Source organism: Apis florea, unplaced genomic scaffold, assembly GCF_048593485.1.
Source record: "Apis florea isolate Af1SG1 unplaced genomic scaffold, ASM4859348v1 contig_2272_pilon, whole genome shotgun sequence".
Taxonomy (NCBI): domain Eukaryota; kingdom Metazoa; phylum Arthropoda; class Insecta; order Hymenoptera; family Apidae; genus Apis; species Apis florea.
In genome coordinates, this window is record NW_028256549.1 from 4,166,384 (window position 1) to 4,190,519 (window position 24,136).

General features: G+C 34.4%; 6 protein-coding genes across 20 annotated transcripts in view; 4 read left to right on the forward strand and 2 right to left on the reverse strand.

Annotated features, from left to right (window-relative positions):
- Positions 1-1,068: 1,068 nt before the first annotated feature.
- Positions 1,069-9,230, reverse strand: LOC100870075 (docking protein homolog). 2 transcript variants are annotated; one of them, XM_086917788.1, is made up of 5 exons: positions 8,696-9,230; positions 8,068-8,623; positions 7,551-7,724; positions 6,456-7,479; positions 1,069-2,112 (listed from the first exon to the last, which is right to left on the reverse strand). In XM_086917788.1, exons 2-5 carry the CDS (start codon positions 8,137-8,139, stop codon positions 1,325-1,327), a joined length of 2,058 nt encoding a protein of 685 aa, XP_086773914.1. In that variant the 5' UTR covers positions 8,140-8,623; positions 8,696-9,230; the 3' UTR covers positions 1,069-1,324. The 2 variants fall into 2 exon arrangements, with proteins under 2 accessions (XP_086773914.1, XP_031773859.1); XM_031917999.2 differs by lacking the exons at positions 6,456-7,479; positions 7,551-7,724; positions 8,068-8,623; positions 8,696-9,230 and adding an exon at positions 2,371-2,511.
- Positions 2,421-3,823, forward strand: eca (transmembrane p24 trafficking protein eclair). The gene is made up of 4 exons (XM_003695996.4): positions 2,421-2,782; positions 2,869-3,089; positions 3,168-3,314; positions 3,387-3,823. The coding sequence occupies exons 1-4, from the start codon at positions 2,653-2,655 to the stop codon at positions 3,534-3,536; spliced, it is 648 nt and encodes a 215-aa protein (XP_003696044.1). The 5' UTR covers positions 2,421-2,652; the 3' UTR covers positions 3,537-3,823.
- LOC105736187 (uncharacterized) lies at positions 3,919-5,010 on the forward strand. Its single transcript, XM_086917789.1, has one exon. The coding sequence runs from the start codon at positions 4,109-4,111 to the stop codon at positions 4,694-4,696; it is 588 nt and encodes a 195-aa protein (XP_086773915.1). The 5' UTR covers positions 3,919-4,108; the 3' UTR covers positions 4,697-5,010.
- On the forward strand, positions 8,641-15,599 carry Ir93a (Ionotropic receptor 93a). Of its 7 annotated transcripts, XM_086917784.1 has the most exons (17): positions 8,641-8,871; positions 9,000-9,254; positions 9,670-9,814; positions 9,880-9,983; positions 10,105-10,260; positions 10,351-10,446; positions 10,532-10,983; positions 11,100-11,261; positions 11,427-11,594; positions 11,668-11,901; positions 12,082-12,261; positions 12,323-12,553; positions 12,950-13,097; positions 13,652-14,003; positions 14,077-14,208; positions 14,335-14,495; positions 14,579-15,599. In XM_086917784.1, exons 3-17 carry the CDS (start codon positions 9,810-9,812, stop codon positions 14,674-14,676), a joined length of 2,679 nt encoding a protein of 892 aa, XP_086773910.1. In that variant the 5' UTR covers positions 8,641-8,871; positions 9,000-9,254; positions 9,670-9,809; the 3' UTR covers positions 14,677-15,599. The 7 variants fall into 7 exon arrangements, 5 of the variants coding, with proteins under 5 accessions (XP_086773910.1, XP_031773856.2, XP_086773909.1 ...); XR_015295230.1 differs by lacking the exons at positions 8,641-8,871; positions 9,000-9,254 and having other exon boundaries at positions 9,810-9,983; positions 14,077-14,215; positions 14,579-14,770; positions 15,111-15,599; XR_015295229.1 differs by lacking the exons at positions 8,641-8,871; positions 9,000-9,254 and having other exon boundaries at positions 9,810-9,983; positions 14,579-14,770; positions 15,111-15,599.
- LOC100865000 (uncharacterized) lies at positions 15,599-22,776 on the forward strand. Of its 3 annotated transcripts, none has more exons than XM_012489793.3 (7): positions 15,599-17,044; positions 17,315-17,616; positions 17,885-19,205; positions 19,580-19,785; positions 19,911-20,096; positions 20,657-20,879; positions 22,519-22,776. In XM_012489793.3, the coding sequence occupies exons 1-7, from the start codon at positions 17,008-17,010 to the stop codon at positions 22,656-22,658; spliced, it is 2,415 nt and encodes an 804-aa protein (XP_012345247.2). In that variant the 5' UTR covers positions 15,599-17,007; the 3' UTR covers positions 22,659-22,776. The 3 variants fall into 3 exon arrangements, with proteins under 3 accessions (XP_012345247.2, XP_003695858.2, XP_086773913.1); XM_003695810.4 differs by having other exon boundaries at positions 20,657-20,798; XM_086917787.1 differs by lacking the exon at positions 22,519-22,776 and adding an exon at positions 20,991-21,019.
- Positions 22,704-24,136, reverse strand: part of LOC100864886 (uncharacterized) — a 74,409-nt gene continuing 72,976 nt past the window's right edge. For all 6 annotated transcript variants that reach the window (XM_086917779.1, XM_086917780.1, XM_086917777.1 and 3 more), the window contains exon 9: positions 22,704-23,975. In XM_086917779.1, the coding sequence (XP_086773905.1) occupies positions 23,817-23,975 (159 nt within the window). In that variant the 3' untranslated portion in view covers positions 22,704-23,816. The remainder of the gene's footprint in view (positions 23,976-24,136) is intronic.

The window sequence follows — 24,136 nt, forward strand, 5'->3', positions numbered from 1 at the left end:
AATTTCTTTGATACATTTTTCCATAAATATTTTCAAACATTTATTGATGAATTAAAAATTTCATTTGTATTTTTTATTATAATAATAAAAATAATATCAATTTATGATATTATAAATATATATATATATATATATGTTCCTTATAACATATAGAAAAAAAATTTATACACATAAAATATATATTTTTTATAATAAATAAAAATATAAATATATATGTACATGATATATTCTATATAATATAATATACATGACAAAAATAGACACGTATAAGATATATCGAATAAAATTAATTAAAATTTTTAATCAATAAGTTATGTAAAGGAGATTATAAAATTAATCAAATTGAAGTTGTTGCTTGAACATATAAATTTTACAAAATAAATAGATGATAAACAAAGAAAACGAATAGTGGAAGAAGGACAAAGATAGTATAAAAATATTGAAATCAGCGCCATCTTCAGAGTGCCGTAAATGAAACTTAAAAAGAAAGGATAGAAAATATTAGAAGAAGGATAGAGATAGAGTAAGAATTAACTGTTAGCGCCATCTCTTAAATATAAAAGATACCTCTTTAAAAAGAGGATAAAGTAGAATAAGAATTTAAGATTAGCGCCATCTCTTGAATGCTTTTAGAAAAATATTTCTTTGACATTCAAGAGATGGCGTTGATAGTCAATTCTAATCTATCTATCCTTTTCTCACTATTTTTTATCCTTTTTTTGTGTTTCATTTGCGGCACTCTGAAGATGGCGCTGATATCAATAATTTTAATCTATCTTTATCCTTTTCCCACTATTTGCTCTCTTTGTTTTACTTGTTCTTGATATGTAATTATAAAATATAGAATGTCACAGTAGTGTAGTAGTAAGTAATTGTAATTGAACATATTTTTATCATTTCTATTTTAAAATTATAATTTAAAATTATATTATAATGTAATTACTATAATGTAATAATTAATTGTTTAAATCAAATTATTAACATTGCAATTATTCCGGGCCAAATCGTTGAAAATAAACGTTAAAATGGTAAAAAGAAGGGGAGAAAAAAGATTCTAATGAGACATTCTTAAGCATGGCAAAAAATGCATTATATATTAGATTTATTTTCATTTATTATCATCTTATTAATTTACTATAGAAATTGTAAAGACTTATTTTAAAAAGATATTATTTACAATTAAATAAAATATAAAATTTATAAGATATAAATAAAATTTTGCTTTTGTATATAAAAATTTTGTTTTTTATATGTAAAATAACATATAAATTTATTAAAATATTCCCATATTAGAGTCCTATAACATAAAATCATATAATATAATTCATCTAGCTTCTACCATACTTTGTTTTCCTGGATTTAGATTAATCAAACGGTTTGAATTTTCTGCTAATTCAGTAATACTGATTCTACCACGTTGTCTGACAAACTTTGCTACAGCTTCAAGTTCTTCCTGAGAAATATAAATAAATTTTCCTCTGTCATCAATTACTCCAGTTAAACTTCCAGTTGCTTGAAGCTCTTGAATCCTTTCTATTACACTTGCTGTCTTTAAATTAAAATATGCAGCCAAATCTTCAAGAACCACCACTTTGTTTTGTTTAATATATTGAAGAAACTGCTCCAATAGATTTTCTTCATCTTCTTTGATTTCCTGATCATATCCTTCTTCTTCTACACTAAATGCTTCTTTCATTTTCAAATATTCTTCATATTCTCTTTTTTCTTTTTCCTCTCTAGCTTTTCTTTCTGCTTCTTCTTGTTTTAATTCTTCTGCTCGTTCTTTTTCATATTGTTTATCTCTTTCTTCTTGGAGAAGTTGTTCTCTTTTTTTACGCTCTTCTCTTTCTCTTTCAGCAGCTTCTCTTTGAGCTTTCTTCTCTGATTTAGCTGCTAATTTTGCTCTCTTTTTTGCACCTATTTTGAAATCAGGAGTGGATGGCTTTTCATCTGCCTCATCATTTGCTTCATTTCCAGATCCATTATCATCTTCTTCAATTTGTTGACTAGAAGTTGCTTGCATACGACGTCTAGCATTCCTTTGACCTGCAGCTCGTCTTATTGGTCTACCTTGTGCAACTCTTTCTACATTCGTTTGTTTTTTTCGTGCAGCTATAATACATTCGAAATAATAAAATTTTTATGCTTTGTCTTAATATTAAATATAAAGACGTAATAATTAACTAAATTTATATATTTTATTTTAATTATATATTTTATGAAATTTAATTACATTCAATTAATTCAATATTTATGAAAATTAACAAAACATCTGTTTCATAACAAAATTAAAGGTTAGGAATATATTTAGTTGTAAGGAAAGGGATATTTTAATAATAACGAAAAAACTTTGCATGAGCGAAAACGTACCGGATTTTTGTCTTAAAAACACTGTACAAATGAGAATCAATACAATGATTAAAATAGCGAAAAAAGCTAATAACGTAACGTCCATTTTTTGTTTTTTATTTTACTAAATCTTTTTACTTTTCGATTATCGAGAAAGTCAATATCGATAACGCGCAGTAGCGCCGCGTACGTGAACTTCACTGTTGTTTTCGAAGGTGACGTGTGCCCTATTTGGTTTCACGTAGAATTTCTTTCGTAATTTAAGTTTTGCTGTGCTATTAAAAGCACTGCTCATAAAAAATCATGTTAAAATACGGTATATTTCTAGTATTATTGTGTATTCTTGAATATGGTACAGGACTCTATTTTCACATTGCTGAAACTGAACGAAAGTGTTTCATGGAAGATATTCCAGATGAAACAACTGTTTTAGGTATATTAAACATATTTGTTAATAAAAAATAATATCAATTACGTATCAATGATATGACTATTAAAAATTTTTGTTTTTTTATATAGTAAATTACAAAGTTGAATTATATGATCCAAGAACCGGTGGATTCGCCCCGAGCAGCCCGGGAATGGGAATGCACGTGCAAGTTCGAGATCCAGATGATAAAACGATTCTTTCCAGAGTGTATAGTTCAGAAGGAAGATTTTCTTTTACTTCTTTCATGCCTGGAGAACATATAATTTGTTTATATTCTAATACTAGTTCCTGGTTCAGTGGTGCTCAATTGGTAAGACTTTTATTCTAATAATGTAAAACAATAATTATTTATATTGTTTAATATATTTGAGTTTATTACATTATATAGAGAGTACATTTGGACATTCAAGTTGGTGAACATGCTATTGATTATTCCAATACAGCTCACAAAGAAAAATTTACTGAGTTACAGTTGAGGATACATCAACTTCTTGATCAAGTGGAACAAATAACAAAGGAACAAAATTATCAAAGGGTATTTGATTTATTTACTTTTTCATTGTTTTATCAAAAACTTGGATTATAATTTTATATTGTTTGTTCACAGTATCGAGAAGAACGTTTTAGACAAACATCTGAAAGTACACATCGCCGTGTATTCTGGTGGTCTCTAATACAAACTGTAATTGTATTGATTATGGGTACATGGCAAATGAGACATTTGAAAAGCTTCTTTGAAGCTAAAAAACTAGTATAAGATCAAAACTAATAATTCCAATAATATTAGTCATAAAAAACAAACTTTTCCTTGTTATCCTGAGGAATCCTCAATATAATTTATTTATAAGAAGAAAGAAAAAATAGGAGAAAAAATATATTTAGTAATTCATTTTCTATCATTTGTATTTACCATATATTATCAATTTAGGCTTTTTCATACTTGTTGAATAACTAATATATTTCTGGAGAATCGATTTTTAAATGTAGTAAAAATAATGTATAGAGTGAATTTTCATCAAAATAAAATATTAATTTTCAAAAAAATCAAATTTTCTTTTTTCCTGCATTTAATTGCATATTAAATTCATTATGAAATTATATAATATTGAAAATAACCAATGAGAATAATAACGTACATACATGTGAATTTGCCTTTTACTGTAGTTCGATGCAAATGGTACACGTGAATGAGAAAAATAGTAAGTAATGTAATTCATGTAATAAAAAATTGTTATTGATATTATTATTTAAAAATATATGGAGAAAATATTTTCAATTGCCATAAATGGCACTATATAATTGAAGATTTAAAAAAAGAGAAAGGACATTATGTTTTCATTGCGGCAAATAGTTCGATACGGGATACAACTGACACTTACCAGAGAATTTACAAATTTACATCAGATCTCATTGATTCGAAAAAGAAAATTTAATGTTGATCTACGTGATTCAATTTTTATTCGAACGAAAACCAATCTTTCTGAATCACTAGAGAAAGAAGAAATTAACAAGGATGCTAACAAAAAAGTGCTTGGCAAAATTGAAGCTAAAATCAAAGTGATGTTTACATGTAAAAAGTGTAATTTCCGAAATGGAAAAATTATATCAAAATTAGCTTATGAAAAAGGATTAGTTATAATTCGTTGTGATGGTTGTAAAAATAACCATTTAATTGCTGACAATCTCGGATGGTTTGAGGAATTAAAAAATAAGCGAAATATTGAAAGGTTATTGGCGGCAAAAGGAGAAACAGTTCGAAAAGTGCTAAATGATGTTGATGGATACGTCGAAGTAGTTGCTAAAGCAGAATTTGATTTAATACAACATAATAAAGAAAGAGAACAACGTTTAATTGAAGAACAAAAAGACATACATAATAAAAATAAAAAGGTTACATCTTTAGAGGAATTAGAATAAAGGAATTAGAATATTTTCTTTAAGAAAAGAAATTTTTATTTTGATAAGATAGAGGTAAAAAAATATTTCAGTGTTTGTGTATTTCTAAATTTATTATTGACTATATGTATTTTTTATATTATGTTAATCTTATAATTATATATGTAAAAAAATATCCAAAGTTTGGTTAACACTGAAAGATTTAAATATATTTATGATCCTTCAAATTATAATTATTAGAAAAAACAAAATTGTTTCTATTGTACACATGTGTATTACATGTAAATACTTCTAATATGTACAATTTAATAAAAAATATATATTCTTGAATAAAATTTTTCAGATCTTATATAAATCCCATAAGACTTGCCTTTTTATTCAATATATAAAATGTAAATATAATTTTATTATGAAAACAAGTTAAATATTGTTATTTTATTATCAATAAAAATTTAATTCATAAAAATGACAGATCTTGGCACATGTAGAAATTATATGGCAAGTTTTGGAATTACAATATATTGATATTTGTATTAATTAATATGTACATGTACATAATGTATCTTTTATAAAAAACGTTTTTTTTAACAGTGAAATATACGTAATATAATTAAATCTTTTATAAATGTGTATATGTATAGTACAATATATATATATATATATAAATATAAAATATATAATATTGAAAACAAAAGGAATGACTTAATATTTTTTTCTTATCATGCATATCTAAATTCTACATTTAAAAACTATGTTTATTTTAAATATTTCTAAAGGCACAACTTCTGTTGAGCTTGCAACAGTATTAATAAAGGACTATGAATAATAATAATATTAAAAATGTCTAAGTACACCAAATGTTGGAATGACATGTACATTTAAATTTTGTTTCATTTTATCATTAAGCTATATTTAATGATTTTATTTATTATATTTAATGATATAAGGCACTATATCTTTTTATTGCAATTATTTTAATATTTTCATAATCCAATATTGAATCTTAATAATTTTATCATATTTAGAAACTAATGTTTCTAATATTTATTAATATATTTTAAAAATTATTAGAATGTATATGTATAAAATCATTTTGTCTTTAAAAATAATTATTTCTATTATAATTGACAGTGATTAAAAAGACTAGTGTTTCTTAAAATAATCTGTACAGAATAAATGTTATTTCATTTCTGTAATAAAATTATAAAATATAAGCATTTAATTTTTCATTTAGCACTATAAAAACTTACCCTAGTCATATTATAGACTAGTATTTTCTTATTATTTTCGAAAGTTAAAAACTTCTGGAATAGAACTAATATAATGTTTTTGAATCACTATCAAATGAAGTTATTTTAAATTTTTTATACCCTTTTTGGTTTTGATACAATTGCATATTCACTATTATTAAACACTTTATGCTTTGGACCCATATTACTGCTAGTAGATGCAGATTCAGAATGATTTGTTTTCTTTCTAATGACACCATATCCAAGGTGACTATCATCTGCCAATCTAACAGCAGACATATCTTCGACAATATCATAATTAGACCATACAGCATTTGTATCAGTTACAGTATTATTTAAAGAAATAGTAGAATATGAATTTTGAGATGCATTGTTAAAATTTCCAAATTTGTATGAACTTTTTTGATTAATTTTAGAATTTGCAGAACCAAAATGTTCTAGTTTATCATAATCAGATTCATCATTAGGAATATGATTAATCGGCGATATTGGATTATTCGTTATTGAATTTTCTGTAATATTAGGTTTACTTTTTGATGAGCTTTGGGATGTAATCATAGGCATCATTGTTTCATATTGGAAATCATCTTCATTTTCTTTGTCTTTGTCACTATTTGATGAATTTGATCTCTCCGTATGATGTATATTATCAATACCATGTGTTTTCCATGCATCATTTCTTACTTCTACTAAATCATAAGGATGTCTTTCTTCATCATCTAATATAGAACTTCCTATTGTTTTTTGAGACATCTCCGGTGAATTATCTCGATTTAACGCTTTATATTCTCCGCACGTGGGTAAATCTGATGATTCAAGATCTACATTTCTTTTATCTAATATACCTGTAAAAACATATTTTCGCGGAGGTTTTGCGGGTTTTGGTTTAACAATAGGCAAAGAAGGCTTCGAAGATAAACTAGTATCTAAATTAGATGAAGAACTCGATTGTTTTTGAGAATTTTGAGGTGAAAAATCAATATCAATTAAATTAGCAGAACTATTTGGAGAAGGAGGTAATGCTGCTCTTGATCCAGCTTCCATTGATAAAGCTGCATGATATTGAGCATCATTGCATTCAATGTTTGGATTACTTTCCTCATTCATTAATTTTTTCATTGATCTCATTTTGGAATACATACAACGAAAAATTTCTTGTTGACTGCTATGTTCCAAGCGGAAAGAACCTTCTCCAGATTCACATTTTCTTCCTGCTTCAAAAATGAATTTTCCATCCTTGTAACCATATCTCCTAATATATCGATATGGCCAAGTGAATAGAACTACATCTCCATCCATTAATTTAATATCAACTGCAGCTACTATAAGTGTATAGTTTCTAGTTTCTAAACCACATCGTTTAGATGCATCCGTTTCTACAACTTTAACAGAAAATACTCCTTCTCCACTGGTACAATATAGATCATTATTTTCTTCTATTGTCTGATTAGACACACTATCTTTAAATGCTACTAACTGAAATGCAGTAATCCAATGAGTCATATCAGATTCAGAATAACATCCAAAATAATGAATGCCTGACTTAGTCACAACCTACATATAAACACAAAAATAAATAGACATTTCACATTGTTTGTTAAATCTTTTGTTAAATATTTACTTACAGTAAATACATGTGACTGATTACTAGGTGCAATTTTAATGCATGCATCTAATGTGATGATACGAGGAGCATGTGATTGCATTATAGCTTCTTCTTGATTATCATATATTTCAACACGTTTGATTCCATAGTTACTAGTCCTAAACAGCTGACAAAATCTTTTATGCCAAGATTTCTGTAAATAATACAAAAATATAAATAATACAATTGTCTTTCAATATTAATGTTTTAATTTCAATGAAAAAGAAGAATATAGATTTTTGTGTATTTCGAAAGTCATATAAAATTAAGAATGACGTGTATCAAGTTCGATTTAGCGTCATTGAAATATTTGGAATATTATTATCTAAACTTTATAGGTTATTTCTTGATGGCGATCATTAATAACAAATAGTTGAATCGATCAATATGTTTAGTTATCGAAAGATTAGAATAAATAAAATTATAGAAAGAATCTATTCAGCAAATGGATCACTAGAATTCGAAATACACGTTTATCCATGCTAATGTTAACCAACCTTGAGCTGTCCTAACATTCCCTGCGGTGGTAACAGCAGGATACCTTGTAACAGAGGTTCCTCAGGCTCCATCGTTTCCGCGAAACATTAGCAGTCTCACGTATCACTAGGAACGTACCTTTGTTCCCCTTATAATTTCGAAAAAGTGAATTTTTCCACTTTCACTCCCACTTTTTCCCGTCCGTGCTATTCCTCTCACTGGTTTGCCTCTGCTTTCGAACGGTGCTCTATCCTTTGCGATTAATCTGACAGTTTTCCCGAACACATTCAACCCATCATAATGTATGGTGCTTGACATTTCACAAAAGCTTTGAGCCCGACGTTAACGTCGACTAGATTTCCGAGGAGAAAAATTTGCTCGTTTCTATGTGTACGTGTTGCACGGATATGTCGCGTTAGGTATATACGTACGTACACAAATCGTTCCGTTCTTGCATGGTTCCCCACACATTCGGAGCCAACTGTCGAGTAATAGAAGCATGCACGTCCTCCGTCCGTACGATGTCGCCCGAATTGTCACGAACGATCGTAGCAGCGCGACTATTCTGAAAGATAACTTTTGTTTCGTCTTCTGTTATTTTAATTCGTCTAATTTTATTTACACCGAATTTTTATCAACGTATCTTACATTATATTCGAGTTATTTCGTTCGATGTGACGTCTGGAATTCCAAAGTGTAATCAATGCGAACGAGACGGGAGATGATTTAAATCGTGCTTGTTTGCTTTCTTTCTATACGCGAGACTTGGTTGTAGATAAGCATTGCGACACATCGCGACTTCCGTTTATAAGCGACAATATAATGTATTTTTTCTATTTTCAATTATCACTCTTTTCATTCCGATTATATTATATGTATTGTAAAAACTGAATGTTATTTGAAATAGAAGTATTTGAAATAAGAACTTAACATTATTTTTCTGGTTATATAGTATTATACGGTAGTGTGTAATCGAAATGAGACACAAAGAACAGAATAAAAGGAATTCGAAACGTCTCTACGATGAAAAATAAAATCACGAAGCAATGGATGATTTTTCTTATTAATGACAGCAACGTGTAAATTGGAATAATGCAATCGACGCTACCAGGTTTTATCTTTGGTTTTGCTACACGGAAGTGGTACACCAACCGATATGAAACAATACAATTGTCTTCTGCTAGTGACAAACATGCGCGCAAACGAGGTAATATAACATTACTCGCCGTTGTAGCTTTGCATACATACTAATCGAAAGCATTTAGCAGGAAATATTCGAAATTATGATTTTATGATGCAATTTAATTAATTTCAACATTCATTCAATTCAAAAGACCTATACCAGTACTTTCTTTCATTTTTAGTAATTTCCAAAACTGTAATTTAATACACTTGACTGGACAATACTTATGTTTGCATATGAAAGAATTTATCTAATTATTGAAATATAAAATTATATATTGCACATTTAAATCGAAAATGTATTAAATTCTTGCCTTTTTACATTTTTATCTTGATAAATTTCCTTTTTTTCCTGGTACTGTATATTATATAGTATTAAAAAGCTTAGGCTCGGTATCACACGCAACTAGGCTAAACAATGTCCCGTTTCAATTTCACAGGGATTCGATCGTTCTGTAGTTAGTTATTAAAGAACTGACCTTTCCCGTGATTCGTGGTGCATCAAATTGTATTTGGCCTGCTTGGCACAGTGCTCGTGATCGTGATCAACTTGGCTTGTAATAAAGGATCGACTAAACTAATGAAGTGATGCATTATTCACAAGTGTCCTCGGTTATATATTGTGCGAATAATACGCGTGGTTATTTCAGTTTGTCAATAGAAATGATATCGGTTCTTTTGTTGGTTTGGTGCATCAATTATGGGAGCAGTTACAATGATTTTCCATCTCTGATCACTTCTAATGCTACTATGGGTATGAGTGATTTATCTTTCGAAAAAAAAAAAAGAATTCTTATACGATAAATTATTAAAAAAAAAAAAAAAAAAAACGATAAAGTTGAGTAAAGTTTGGTGAAAAAGAATTTTTTCAATAGCTATCATCATCGATAAAGGTTTCTTCAATAACAAAGACGAATACCAAAATGCCACAAAAGTAATACAAGATCTTATCACAGATGCTGTGAAGAAGGAGATGAACTTAGGTAGTATCTCAATACGCGTATTTCGCGATATGAATGTTAATTTTAAAGGTAAATTTTCCATCTATAAATAAATAATTATCATTTCAATTATTGCTTCGATTATTCATTAACCTTTTACATCTTTTAATTGCCACAAAGACTATACAATTCTTTTGTCTGTCGCGACCTGCTATCTAACCTGGCATCTGCACGAGGTCGCGCAAAAGGAAGAACTGACACATTTCGCCATAACAGGTACACGAGTAACCATTTCCTAGATATTTTAATTATAATATAATTAAAAAGATCCTGAAAAGGAATTTTTTTTTTTCATTTGAAGATCCAGACTGTCCTCGAATCCCAGACACTGATGGTATAACAGTGCCATCGATCGTTCCAGGAGAAGAGCTGTCACAGATTTTTCTCGACCTAAGAATGACAGATATTCTGTCCTGGAACGTGATCAACATCCTTCACGACGATACGTTCGGTGATAAGGCAACTAGTAGCAACGATAACGTCACGATCCTTTTATCTAATGCGAACACGTGTTCACGCCTCGTTTCAGACAGGGACACGATCAGTAGAGTGTTGAAAGCCATTTCGAATAAGTTACCGAACAAGCGAATGAATCTAATCTCTAGGTCGATTTTCTCGTTGAGACACGGAAACACGGGAGGCGGGAGGAAAAGTTCGGTGAAGAAGACGTTGAACGATTTTCACGTGGATCAATTAGGACATTGCTTTTTGGTGATCGCCACCGTCGACATGGTCGCGGATGTAATGACCGTAGTAAGATTTCGTTTCTTTAACGATGCACATGCAATATAAATATTTCAAATGATGAAAAAAACTTAGATTAAAGTCAACGAGAACTCATATTATCGAGGAAATGTTTTTTTTTAAAGGCAAACTCTTTGAACATGGTTCATCCAGGTAGTCAATGGTTGTACGTGATCACAAATAGCGTGTCAGGGAATTTGATCAACACGACATTCATTAATTTACTGGCAGAAGGAGGAAATGTGGCCTTTATGTATAACGCGACTAACTTGGATGGTTTTTATAAAGTAATAATTTTTAAACAATTACATATTCATATTATTATATTGCTTTGTTTCATTGTGAAAAATAAAAATTGTATTTTTCTGATAACTTTTAAAAAATTTTAAGCAATTCCTTTATATTATCTTTTCTCTATATGATAAATAATCGTTGAAAGATTTCTGCTTCAGATCAAATTAAAATGTTATATCAAGAACTTGATCGAAGCATTGGCGAAAGCTTTGGAGTATTCCTTGACGAACGAGATCGAATTGTTCAAAAGGATGAACGAGGATGAGTTCGAAATGATCAGACTGACGAAAAGCAAGAGGCGAACCGAGCTCTTGAAGAATGTCAGAGTCAGTGAATTTGTAACATGACATTTACATCGTGTTTTAGCCAGACCAAAATCCAAACTATGTTTCTCGTCAGATACACCTTTCCCGAAACACGTCTGCTTCGAACAGTGTTTGTGGACAATGTCTGTTATGGAGATTCTTCTCGTCCATAACGTGGGGAAATTTCTTCTCTCATGATAAAAATATGGCTCACTTGTTGGATATAGGAACGTGGACACCTATTATTGGCGTAAACCTTACGGATGTGATATTTCCTCACATCGTGCACGGATTCAGAGGAATTAATTTACCAATCGCGACTTATCACGTGGGTAAACGATTTCAATTTTCCAATTTATTATTATTATTTGCAAGAAAAGTATCTTGTTATTAAAAACCATCGAGTTTCATATTTTATTAGAAAGTTAATTTTTCTTAAACTTTCACTCGAAATTTCTTTGTTAAGTTAAATGTAAATATAACTAAACACGAACGATTGTTATTTTAGAATCCACCATGGCAGATAATTTCTATGAGCAAAACGGGTAAAAAATTGTACGAAGGATTGATATTCGACGCGATCAATTACCTCAGCATGAAACTGAACTTCACGTACACGGTGATCATGCCGGAGACGAGTCAGATTTCGAGATCCTGGAACACTTCTCAATTTGCCAAGCTGGGCGAGGTAAGAATTTTCACAAAAATATTTTGTCACTATTTTTATCAATTCTCGATTCTGTTCGTAGAAAATCAAAGAAATGACCATGTCGACCACGAAGAAAGTACCATTGGAAATAATCGATTTGGTGCGCCAGAAGAAAGTTCTTTTGGCTGCGTGCGCGTTGACCGTGAACGAATGTGGGAATACCACGTTCAATTATACCGTGCCTATTTTCGTGCAAACATACAGCTTTTTAACAGCGAAACCCAGCCAACTGTCTAGAGTTCTCTTATTCGCTTCGCCGTTCACCAAAGAGGTTTGCAATTGAATTTAAATCCTTATTTTTCTTTCGAAATAAGAATACCAAATTCAAATCGTTACCGAATCTCGAAATAATAATGAACAAATTAACCCAACAAATTGGCTCGTGAAGACAACTCGAGGATAAGGATCGAAAAACATCTGATATTACGTTACATTAGTAACTCTCCATAATTTCTTACGAGGTTCTCTTGGCGAAAAAGTGACAGAAACGAATCGGCGTAGTTACACAAAGATCGCGGAGAGATACCTCTTACTCGTTTTAAAAGCGTTCGCTAATGTTTCGGCATTCCACCGCGTAATAGCGCATAATGACAGAACTATAAAGATTGTCGTCGTTCAAGTTCGGTATGTTGGCTGGCATTCCTCTTATGTTCCGGCTGCCTTTCAGACGTGGGCCTGTCTGGCTGTGTCCATTATCATAATGGGTCCGATTTTATACCTGATCCACAAGTACAGCCCGTACAGCACCAAGGCCTCCGGTCTCAACTCCTCCTGGCAATGTGTGTGGTACGTGTACGGGGCACTTCTTCAACAAGGTACGATTTTATTATCCCGTAAACCAACACTATTTCTTTTATATTTGCACTGATGGAAACTTGTGATACCTCCCTGCAGTGATTTTATTACCGATCATTAGCGTTGTACAGATTTCTTCTGTACAAATTTTATTTTCGCAGATCGATTTAAAAAAATGATATCTATTGGAAATAGCGTCTCCTAATATTGCGTAATTTATTTAATAGAATACTAAGTAAGTAGAGAGAGAGAGAGAGAGAGAGAGAGAGAGAGAGAGAGAGAGAGAGACGCAGAAATTGAAATTTTTTAATCATTAAAGATCCTTATCTTTGAAATCACATCACGTCAATGTAGAATGGCAAACTGATTATAATTGATAAGAGTATATATATACGTACTCGTATATTCGCTTCAATAATGTAACGTTTCCAATGCAAAAATGGTTGGAAGTTTGGAGAAACTCGATAAAATTCCTCTCGTTTCGACGCAGTAGTCTTTCTCCACCCACCGGCTAATTAGAATTCAACGAGCAAAGTAGCGCGAAGGGGATCACATATCATCCGAAAAATTCCAGGTGGTATGTATCTACCGCACAATGACAGCGCTCGCATACTGATCGGTATATGGTGGCTGGTCGTGATGGTCCTGGTGGCGACGTATTCCGGAAGTCTGGTCGCCTTTCTCACTTTTCCTCGAATGGACACCTCTATCTTGAGCGTGGAGGATTTGATCGCGCATAAGGATAGAATCAGTTGGGGCTTCCCGAACGGTAGCTTCCTCGAGATGTATCTACAGAACGCCGAGGAGCCTAAATACCACGTTCTACTCTCCCGCGCCGAGAGGCATAACGATACGGAGGAGGAGAGATTGGTGGGGCGTGTAAAGGAAGGGAAACACGCTCTGATCGACTGGAGGAGTTCCCTCAGGTATCGTTTCATTTATCACTGGTCGAAACCAGGTGGAAATTCCAGCGTGGAAGTTAACTGGTTCGCGAAATAGGTTCTTGATGAGGAAGGATTTCTTGCTGACCGGTAGCTGCCATTTCTCCCTGAGCATGGACGAGTTTCTCGACGAGCCTATCGCGATGATCATCCCGTACGGCAGTCCTTATCTGCCTGTCATTAACGCGGAGTAAGTTGTACGTTGACTTCTGGAGGATCGATGTCAGGAATTATTTTTAATAGTTTTTATTTTATTCTAAAATAAAATTCCGTGAATCGAGTTGAATCTTTTTTTTTTTTTTTTTGGATAATTTAGACTGCATCGAATGTTAGAGTCCGGATTGATGAATAAATGGATCACGGAGAGGATGCCGATGAAAGATAAATGTTGGGAAGCGCCAGGTAGCAATCAGGCGGTGAACAAACGAAAAGTGAACGTCGCTGATATGCAAGGAATATTTTTTGTATTATTCATAGGTAAGGTATTTATCTTTCGTGTGTCAAGATGGTGATTAAAGTCTTATCTTTTTCAAGTAAGAAAGATTTTGTCATCGTTTCAGGTATCACGTTGGCTTTCCTCTTTCTCTTTTGCGAGTTCTATTGTCACAGGCGTAAGATAGCCAAGGAACGCAAATTGATTCATCCCTTTGTCTCTTAAATCTTATTCTAAGACACGTATAATTAAATTATTTTTCTTCATCTCCAACACGAATCACGTGGGATTTCTCCTCGAAAATATAAACAAGTCCCACGTACGTTCAATTGCACGTATTACCGCTCTTTTTGTTTCTTTTGTCTCTCTTTTCCTGATAATTACCATTTCGCCTTTTTTCATCGCTTAATCGACAAAAAACATACCAATCCTTACGACCAGAACTCCTGAAATTCTTGCTCAATTCGCCATTTTCTTGAAATTCTATTATATCGAGTCGAGAAAGAATCGTTGAACGAAGGCATAAATCGTTCATCCATAACCATTGATCCATTTCCACAATTGATTTATATAAAGAAATGAAACTCATCGATTCTATCGTAACTAATTCATTCGATATGTGAGAAGTTATACCGGATATTTTGACTTCCATATTGCAGTGAAAAATTTCCAAAGAAGTGAAGAGGATCGGTTCGATATCTCTTAATTCTGAAAAATCAAATATCGATCAACGTTACCGATTTTAAAATAGAGTTGGTCCATTCGGTGATTCAATTCATGTGCAAGGCGGACGTGTAATAATTCTCGCCAATAAAATGGCGACCAATGGCCCGAGGACGTTTACGGCGCATTACAATTACCAACACGAACGTCTAATTTGCGGATAATGGACGGCACCGGATATTGCGTGGATATCCACGCAACGTCGAAAACGTTCGATCCTTTCCATGACCGATGTCCAAGGCATCCTTTTCCATCTCGTTAGTTGCACGAGAGTCGTGGCGATGTTTCGTGGATAATGTTCCGTGAGGTTAATTTTAGGAACATGTACTTAATAACTAACAATAAGTGCAAAATTATTATAAGACGGGACTATTGTACCAATAGTCTCATCGATTGTGAGCAATAAAAATTCGTTTGGAAGAGTATAACAGAGGTTGTTCATTTATTATAAAATTTTTGAGACACCTTTGCATAATGCACGAATTGCGAAAAATTTGTCGGGTAAAATTAAGAAGGGGATGACAGAAGGATGCTCCTCGCGACAGGTACTTTCGTTCATTGTTTTCGTTAAGCCGTTAATTTCGTCGGAAGAGAATTTCGCGCTTAACAAGGTTTATTACATTGTGAACGACCGCAACATTGAGTAAGACTTATGACGCGTACGATTCAGTTGCTCCCTGTTACGTTACGCTGGAAGTTGCCACAACTAGTTACTTTATTAAGATCATGCTCGCAGAAGAATAGAGATTTGCAAGTGTGCGAACGCGAAAGTGAAGAAAGGTCGGTTTACGCGTTTATCTACATCTCCAAAGTATTCGTTCGTTATCTTCCATGATAAAAATTCATTCATTCATTCTTTCTCAGCGAATTAATTTTCACGAATTTTAAATTCAATTTCTTAACATCCACAAACTCCTTACAACAATCGAACATTGCGAAAGAATATCACTATACGAACTTCCACTATATTTTCGTAACTTTTATTCATTTTATTTTTTTAAAATAGTGATGGATCGTAGTTCACACATTTTTAACAATATTATTTTATCATTTACAAAATTAAATCGTCTATTCTTTGATATCATGTTTTTTTTATATTTCATTCCATTTTTAAAAAGTCAAATCTTTCAGACAGAATCGATTTCTTTATGGAGAATCATCTCAAATTTCGTGAAAGGATATCAGAATAACATAAACAGGAACCAACAAACGTTATCGAAAAGAGAGTCTCAACATTCCAATATCGACGAAGAACTAAATCAAACCGCATATTTATTCGTATTTCTCAAATATAACCCTTGGCAAAACCACAGGTTGAGAATCCCCACTCCACAAATCCAAATCCTCGAAATCTCGAGGAAAGAAAAAGAACGAGTAGCTTTCGCATTCAACAAATCCACCACGATATCTCTGAATAATTCGCCTGCTCCTCCGCCTTCTTCTCCTCCTACTATACCACATCCTCTGGGGAAGCTGGAACCCCGTCTCCCGGTTTCTCGAGGAGGAGAGGGAAGGGCGAGCGCGCGATATGACGGCGTACATAGACACGGGTTTATCTACCTGACGACCTTGCCGTTTAAAAAATCCCAGAGCGGCCGGCAGAGAGGCTCGAGCGGGCGGCGTGCACCATCCGCGAGCCAGTTCCGACGTAGAGAGCGGACGACTAAGACTAATCCTAATAGAGTTGTGCGCCGTTTCCGCGCCACCGTGTCCGCGCTTCCTTCCTTCCTTTCGTGAAACGGGAGAGAATCCGCGAGGTACGTGCGTGTTGTCCATGCCAGTCGGCCTGCGATCCTCGTCCGCCAGTGATCCACCAAGCCAGTCGCGATTAATATGGGCGCCTGGATGTCCTGGCTGATCCTGCTGCAACGTACGTATGCTCACACACCTTTTTTTTCGCCACCCCCCTTTCTTTCATTATTATATTCAGGTGGCTGAGTACGATCGACACCGATTCCAGTGCAATTTAATTTTAAAGTTAGTCGGTAAAAGTTAACGACGTTACGATGATTTTTGATTATTTATGAATTGGAAGGCGATCGTACGTTTGTACGGGAGTGAGGAAATGTTATAATATTGGCGAGAAAGATTCGTAAGATTGGTAAAATTAAGAGATTTCTGAATGGGAATATTCTAACAGTGTCGTCCGTGTTCGTGCATGGCTACGACAACGTGGGATTCGACGGCTGGTATCAACCGGTTCCGCATCGGCCGGTCGACATCATCACAGACGTTATTAACGACCTAGGCGTGCGGATTCTGCAGCAGTACACGGCCCACGGGAACGTTGCATTCTCGCCGACGGGGGTTGGCTTCGTCCTGGCCGCGCTCTACGAGGGCTCGGCCGGTAGAGGAAGACAGCAAATCGTCGATGCTCTTGGCCTACCGCGGGATCGAGACATCACCAGGATCGGTTTTCGCGATATTCATCGTAGATTGAGGGTAAGAATTATCCGGGATCGCGTTTAGGTGTCGTTAAAATCGCTCGAAATCGTTGCGCAATGCGTTCGACGAGGGCGATTAACTGGAAAACGGGCACGGAAAATTTGCTTCGACGGCTCGTTTGAAACGCGTAATTTCTCTTTTTTTTTTTTTTTAAGTAGCGGTGGTTTTCTTTCTCGGTCCATCGCTCTCTTCGAACAAATTTCGTAATGAAAGATCGACGATCCATGAAGGATCTGCGTGAAGTAATTATTTCTCTACTTTAAAGACGTATCTGAACGCGGATGGATTTCTCGGGGGTTTGACACTCAATCACGAGAACACAAGATTGAGGCCTGAATACGAGGACATTCTGAGATTCTACGGATTCGATTTGTCCATTCCTGAAGAGGAAATGAACGAAACTACTTTTGCTCCTGAAACAACGAGTAGTGTAGCGATCGAACAATCAACGACAGAAACGAAGACGGTAATTCCTGATGAAATTACCACGCAATCTATTACTACACAAGGTATACAGAGTTTTGAGACCATTACTAGTTCTGGGACACCAATATCGACTACATCCTCGGTGGAACTGACTGGAATAGTAACTTCAAGCACGATAGACGAGCAGGATAAATTGACGCAAACTACTCCTGCTGCTAGTGTTTTAACGAATAATCCTAACGCTGCTATGACTACCGTGTCAAGTTCGATCGTCGTAACTTCATCATCCACCGAGACAACGACGACCTCTTCGATACCTACGATTATTAATCCTAACTTAATTACAACTTCATCTTCCGAGATAGTAACTACTACTCCATCCGTTACTAGTACACCGTCTTCTACTATACCTTCTACTACTCCTATTATAATTATTACTACTGTAGCTTCTACAATTTCTGAAGAACCACAGACGACCATTGCAAATCTCACTCAACCTATAACGACAGTGACTTTGTCTAACCAATCTCCAAGTATCGAGGAAAGTACGAGTACTTTGTCAACTTCAACAAGTACTTCCACTACTCCATTTACTACTACTACAACTACCTCAACCACTACTAGTACTACTTCTATTCCATCTTCCACTTCTGAAACGCCATTACCACCTACCACGTTAATAATCGTAGAAACTCCAGAATCGACAACCATTTCTACCGGTCAAACGACCAAAGAATCTGTAGTTATGACTGAATCTATCCCAGAGTCAACGATCATGCCACCGACAATGTCTGCGCCGATAAACGCAGGAGCCACTGTCACAGAAGTGTCAACAACTCTACCAGTCAATATCACAGAAATCTCGACGAGTTCGACGATCCCGACAACAACTCAGACGAACGAAATGTCTATTAATGAGACTAGTAGGTTTACGAATAAACCTGACGACGAGAATACCATTTCAGTGGACTCTTTGAACAATCAGTCGTCTATCTCAAACGAGATGGAATCTACCGAACTGCCAGTCACGATCGTTGCGGGAGAAATCGGGTCGACGATTGGACAGAAGACCATCACCACCACTGTATCCTCGAATACGATGATGAATCGAAGGAAACGTAGTGACAGGAGCCCCAGGGGATTCTTTTCTAGTTATCCAGGTATTAATTGCCGTCTTTTTCTATTTTTGTCTAGATCGTTGACCGTTGAATGTAGATTTATAAAGAAAGAATATTCATAAAATGGTGTTTAAGATGAATGAGTAGAGAGGAGTTCTGGTTAATAAGACGTTGATGAATTTGCTCAAAAACTTGAATGGATTATTATATTAATAATGCTTGAAAAACAAAATTGAAATTCGAGGATTTGAAACTCGGGCCAAATTAGTGGTAAATCCGGCACGCTTTGTTATCGAATTCTTACATAAGTATTTGTCTTTTTTTATCTTTATAAAGTCTTTACATGTGCATATGTTTTTTTTTTTGATTAATTGAGTTTCAATTTATCATTCTTGTTAAATTCTTTTAATTTTCAGATGAAGGGATTTGGATGCAGGATCTAGGCATCTGGAAACCCTATTCCACAAGCTTGAACGAGGCATCCGTCAGAGACTCGACAGAGATATCATTCTTAGTAAACGGTTGCGACGTCTCTTCCGTTACAGCCTCAAGATACTTCGCCGTTTTGCCTTTTGCCTATTTCCCATCGCTGCACGCGGTCGCCCTTGAGTTTCCGCTTGATGTAAGATTTATTATTCCATAAAAACTCTCGAAAATTCATCTCCTCGCCATTCTCATAAAAGAGGAAATTAATATATCTTCAATATCTTTTGGCGATAAATTATTTTTTCGACTCATTAATTTCAGGATCCTAGATACAACATCATCCTGATGATGGCCACGGATAGAAGGGACACGTACCGATTGGCCAGAGATCTTGGCGGGAAGTCGTTAAGACTGTTGCGGAAGCAGTTACAGGCCACTTGGGTCAGGGCCACCATTCCGTCCTTCATGTTGCGCGGTTTTGTCACACTGACGTCTTTCCTTCAAAGGGTACGATGATCGCGAGGAATCTCTTCTAGAGTTTCTTCTTCGGAAAATGAACTTAACTTCTTAGTTATTCTCTCGAGAATTTTTTTATAAATAATATTTTTAACCGAGGAAAGAGAGATTCTCGAAATCGAATCATTTCTTTCTCGCCGTGTTCGCCGCCCGATATTTTGCCATTAGCTTCGATCGTTAAGCTCCTAATTACTTAATCGCGTTAACCGACAGATCTTGAGTGCACTTTCCGTTTCTCGTCACGGTTTCGTTCCGCGAACCAGAGTTATAGGAACACGTACCCTCGTTTGACGACACGTAATTCACGATAATTCGAAACGGAATTGTTTAATAGACGTACTTTTGAAGTTGTGTAGCATTTTACTCTCGCGAGTTTTATAGCGAGTTTTATAAATTCCAACGCTGTTTCATGTTGTCTTTTTAAATAAGCTATGTTCAATCGTTTTCTTTTATCGAACGACTGGACGCAGTTATTTTTAAAATTACTTTTGTCCCCCTCGATCGTATTCAATTATATTCTTTTTCTCGTCAAATGTTCATCTTATTTTCAGTTGGGAATTTTGGACGTGTTCGAGCCTAGAACAGCCGATCTCTCGCCAATGACACCTGACCTAGGTGTGTACGCTAGAGACGTCCAGCAGAGCATCGGTGTGAACATCAGAAATTATATGAAACCCGACAGGACCCATTCTCGTGAGTCGTTCTATCGCCCTACCGATCCTCCATTGATCGTTCCACTTCGTCGGGATTATTACCGATACTATCATCATCCAGGTTTCTGCTCTCTGCTTTCTACGTTCTTTCTGCACTTTCCATTCTTACAATTTCAATATTCCACCATCTACGAGGATTTGATCAAATTTCTTGATTTTTCTTTTCTTCCAGTCACGAATTTCTAGTAGGAACAAAAAAAAAAAGAGAAAAAAAGAAGGGAGAGGAGGATATCACGGATTATCGTGGAGGGAGGGAGTGATCGGCGATTGGCAGAAGGTTCGATCAGGCAATAGACGTGACGCAATCGGTGAAATTGCGATTCTCCGGTGTACGTCGTCCACGAACAATGAGATATCGGTGTATGTTGCTGAGAACGACAAAGGGAATACCTAATTCCTTCGTTCACTGTGTTACACTATCGACCAAAAGTTTTAGAATCGTGTCTCGTAGTTACATTTTCAGAATATTTTATTAATAATAATTTTCTTACGTTATTATAGACATTATAGAAGAAGATTTATTAAATTGAGAATATATATTAATTTAATTTTCTTTATATTTTTGCATTTCAAAGCTATAATTTTGAATTGTTTCTTAACAGTTTGTACAATCCACTTAAGCATAATAATGATTCCAAATCTTTGATAGTATATTGATGGTATTATTTGTAAAATTTTTTTTAGCCAATAGCAAGTCTACAAGAAATGATCCGCGTTCCCTTCATAAATTTCGTACAATTTCTGAGCAACGTAGTGGGCAAATGTCTGGCGATGTCTGGCCATTACTACTGGCGCGTGTCTGATTCGTTCTCTCTTCCTCTTCGTTTTCTTTTTTACATTCCATGCTTCTTGCTTGCTATCGTTACGATGGATCTCTTATATACATTTAGCTAATTTAAAATTAAGAAAGAATTTTATTAAAAATTTTCGAATGAAAATGGTTTGAATTCTTAAAGATAGAAATTTTTGTGAAAATCGAGAAACGACGATTCATATTTATATTGTATCGATACTTTCTCTCGTAAAGGTTGTTGACCGCCAACATTATCAGCGAATTGCATCGTGAGAATCGAACAAGTATTACTCTTAATTTATTCTTCTCCTTTCGAAGAAAACAGATTCATAGTAATTAATTCCTTCGTTTTCTTTTTTTTTTTCTTTTTTTTTTTTTACGGTTAAGTTATTCGCTGTCGTACGATTACGATCACGCAAACATTCCAGAAGATACAATTTTTTTTCCTCTAATCGATAAATGTCGAATCTATTGCCAATTCGTTGTTTGCTCGTCGAAGAATTCGTTTCCGGTTTATTGTAATTGACGCCGTCCACGATCGAGAATATTCTCAGTATTGTTATAAAGTTGGCTTGGTTTAATCGCTGATATCCTGTGCGCCTGACTCACCGAGGAAAATAAATAAAAAGACCTTGCGGTTGTGTTCTCCATTATGCTTACTAGGAATTCCTGAATCGTTACGAGGAATGTTGCTCGTAAATATTTTCATTAATCTGTCAGCTGTTTCCAATTCTCATTTTTTTTCTCATGCTAATATATATTATCAAATACCTCGTTACCTGTTTCCGTATATTTACCTAAAAATTCTTCATCTGCACTAGACTATAATATACGTGTAATATGGACATTTCGAACAAGATGATTTTATTTATTTCACGGATGAAATATATAATATAATTTTTCACAGGTAATGGATTATTCGAGAGGGCAGGTCCAGTGCCATTTACAGTTGTCCATCCGTTCCTCTACTTCATCGTCGACGCGGAAACCTCGGTGGTTCTGATCGCTGGTCGTGTCAACGATCCGCTCAATTCGCGAATTTTGTAGAAATTCTCTATCCTATTTGGGAACAGAATAGACGAATCCCGGGTATAATAATAAACATACGTTTATTTGACATACTTATAAATATTGTTATATATATCTATAAACAATTACACATATATATATTTATATTTATTAAATCTTTCCTAGTTTGCACACACCTACCTTTAAGTACACGATGTATGTCTGTACAAAAATATCCGTACTTTGTAAATAAAGAAAGGAGAGAGAATGAGAGAGAGAGAGAGAGAGAATGAGAGAGAGAGAGAGAGAGAGAGAGAGAGAGAGAGAGAGAGAGAGAGAGAGAGAGAGAGAGAGAGAGAGAACGAAAAAAAGGAAGAGAAAGAGAAAGAGAGAGAGAGAGACATAGTGAAGGAAAGACAGAATTTTAATTTAACTCTTCGATTAATAGAGGATATTTAGAGGCGATGGGCAAGAATTTAGCATTTTACAAAATTCGCTATACAACTTGATAGATAAATGTATAATCATGGGCTTGCTGTTGAAACTGCCGATATCATTTAATTATTCATTATTAGTCCTTTCCTCAGGCCTTTTCAACGTCAAGCCAATTTCAACTTAATTCTCTTCTTTTTTATATATTCATGTACAGGCTGGCAAAAACTGACAGACGAGCCAACAGCTCGTTCAAAATATATATATATTTTATATATATATATATATATTATCTTATTTATATTTATATATTTATATATAAATACAGTCCTGGTTGAGCGCGAGTTTGTTCATCGTTCTTGAAGAACGATCTCTCATTTCCACAGCCTCGCGCGATCTGTGTTCGATTGGCTTCGCTTTCAAAGCGGCAGTCTTTGAGACAGCAGTTTCTCAAACCTCTGTCTATGATACGTTGTTCGATACGATACGAACTCTCATTTCCTTCACACCATTCTCGTTTCTTTTTTTTTTTTTTACATTTATCTTCAAAGGAGGAATGAGAATCTTCGTGTTACGAGCCTCGTTCTTTTTTACTTTCGACAATAAGTCTTACGTCTTATTTGGCAGTGATTCGTTGCCGATTCTCTCTGTTACTGCTTGGAAATATCCGAAGAAACGTTTAGAGTTACGTTTTATGTGCTCGGACACCGGCAAATCGGTTCGTCAATCTGTCGACGAGGACCAGATGATGGATCGGAAACGGGGTCAAGTGACGTTCTTCATGATCCACGGGACGAATTTGGAGATCCTCGTGCACACCCCTGGTAAATTCGCTTCCGCGCATCCGATTCCCCAGGATATGATGCCCGCGAGGAAGTATCGGCCGTCTTTCCCTCTCACTTGCAGAGGTCCACCCGAATCTCCCTGAAAATTACACATTTTATTTTTTTGGATACGTGGAAACAAGGATCCGTGTTTGCAAATATTGATTTTTCTGCGGTTCTAACGCGACTTCAAAATTGTACAATTATATACATTAATAATGAAACGTCTGTCTGTCTGTAAATCTTAAATATGTAGTGATA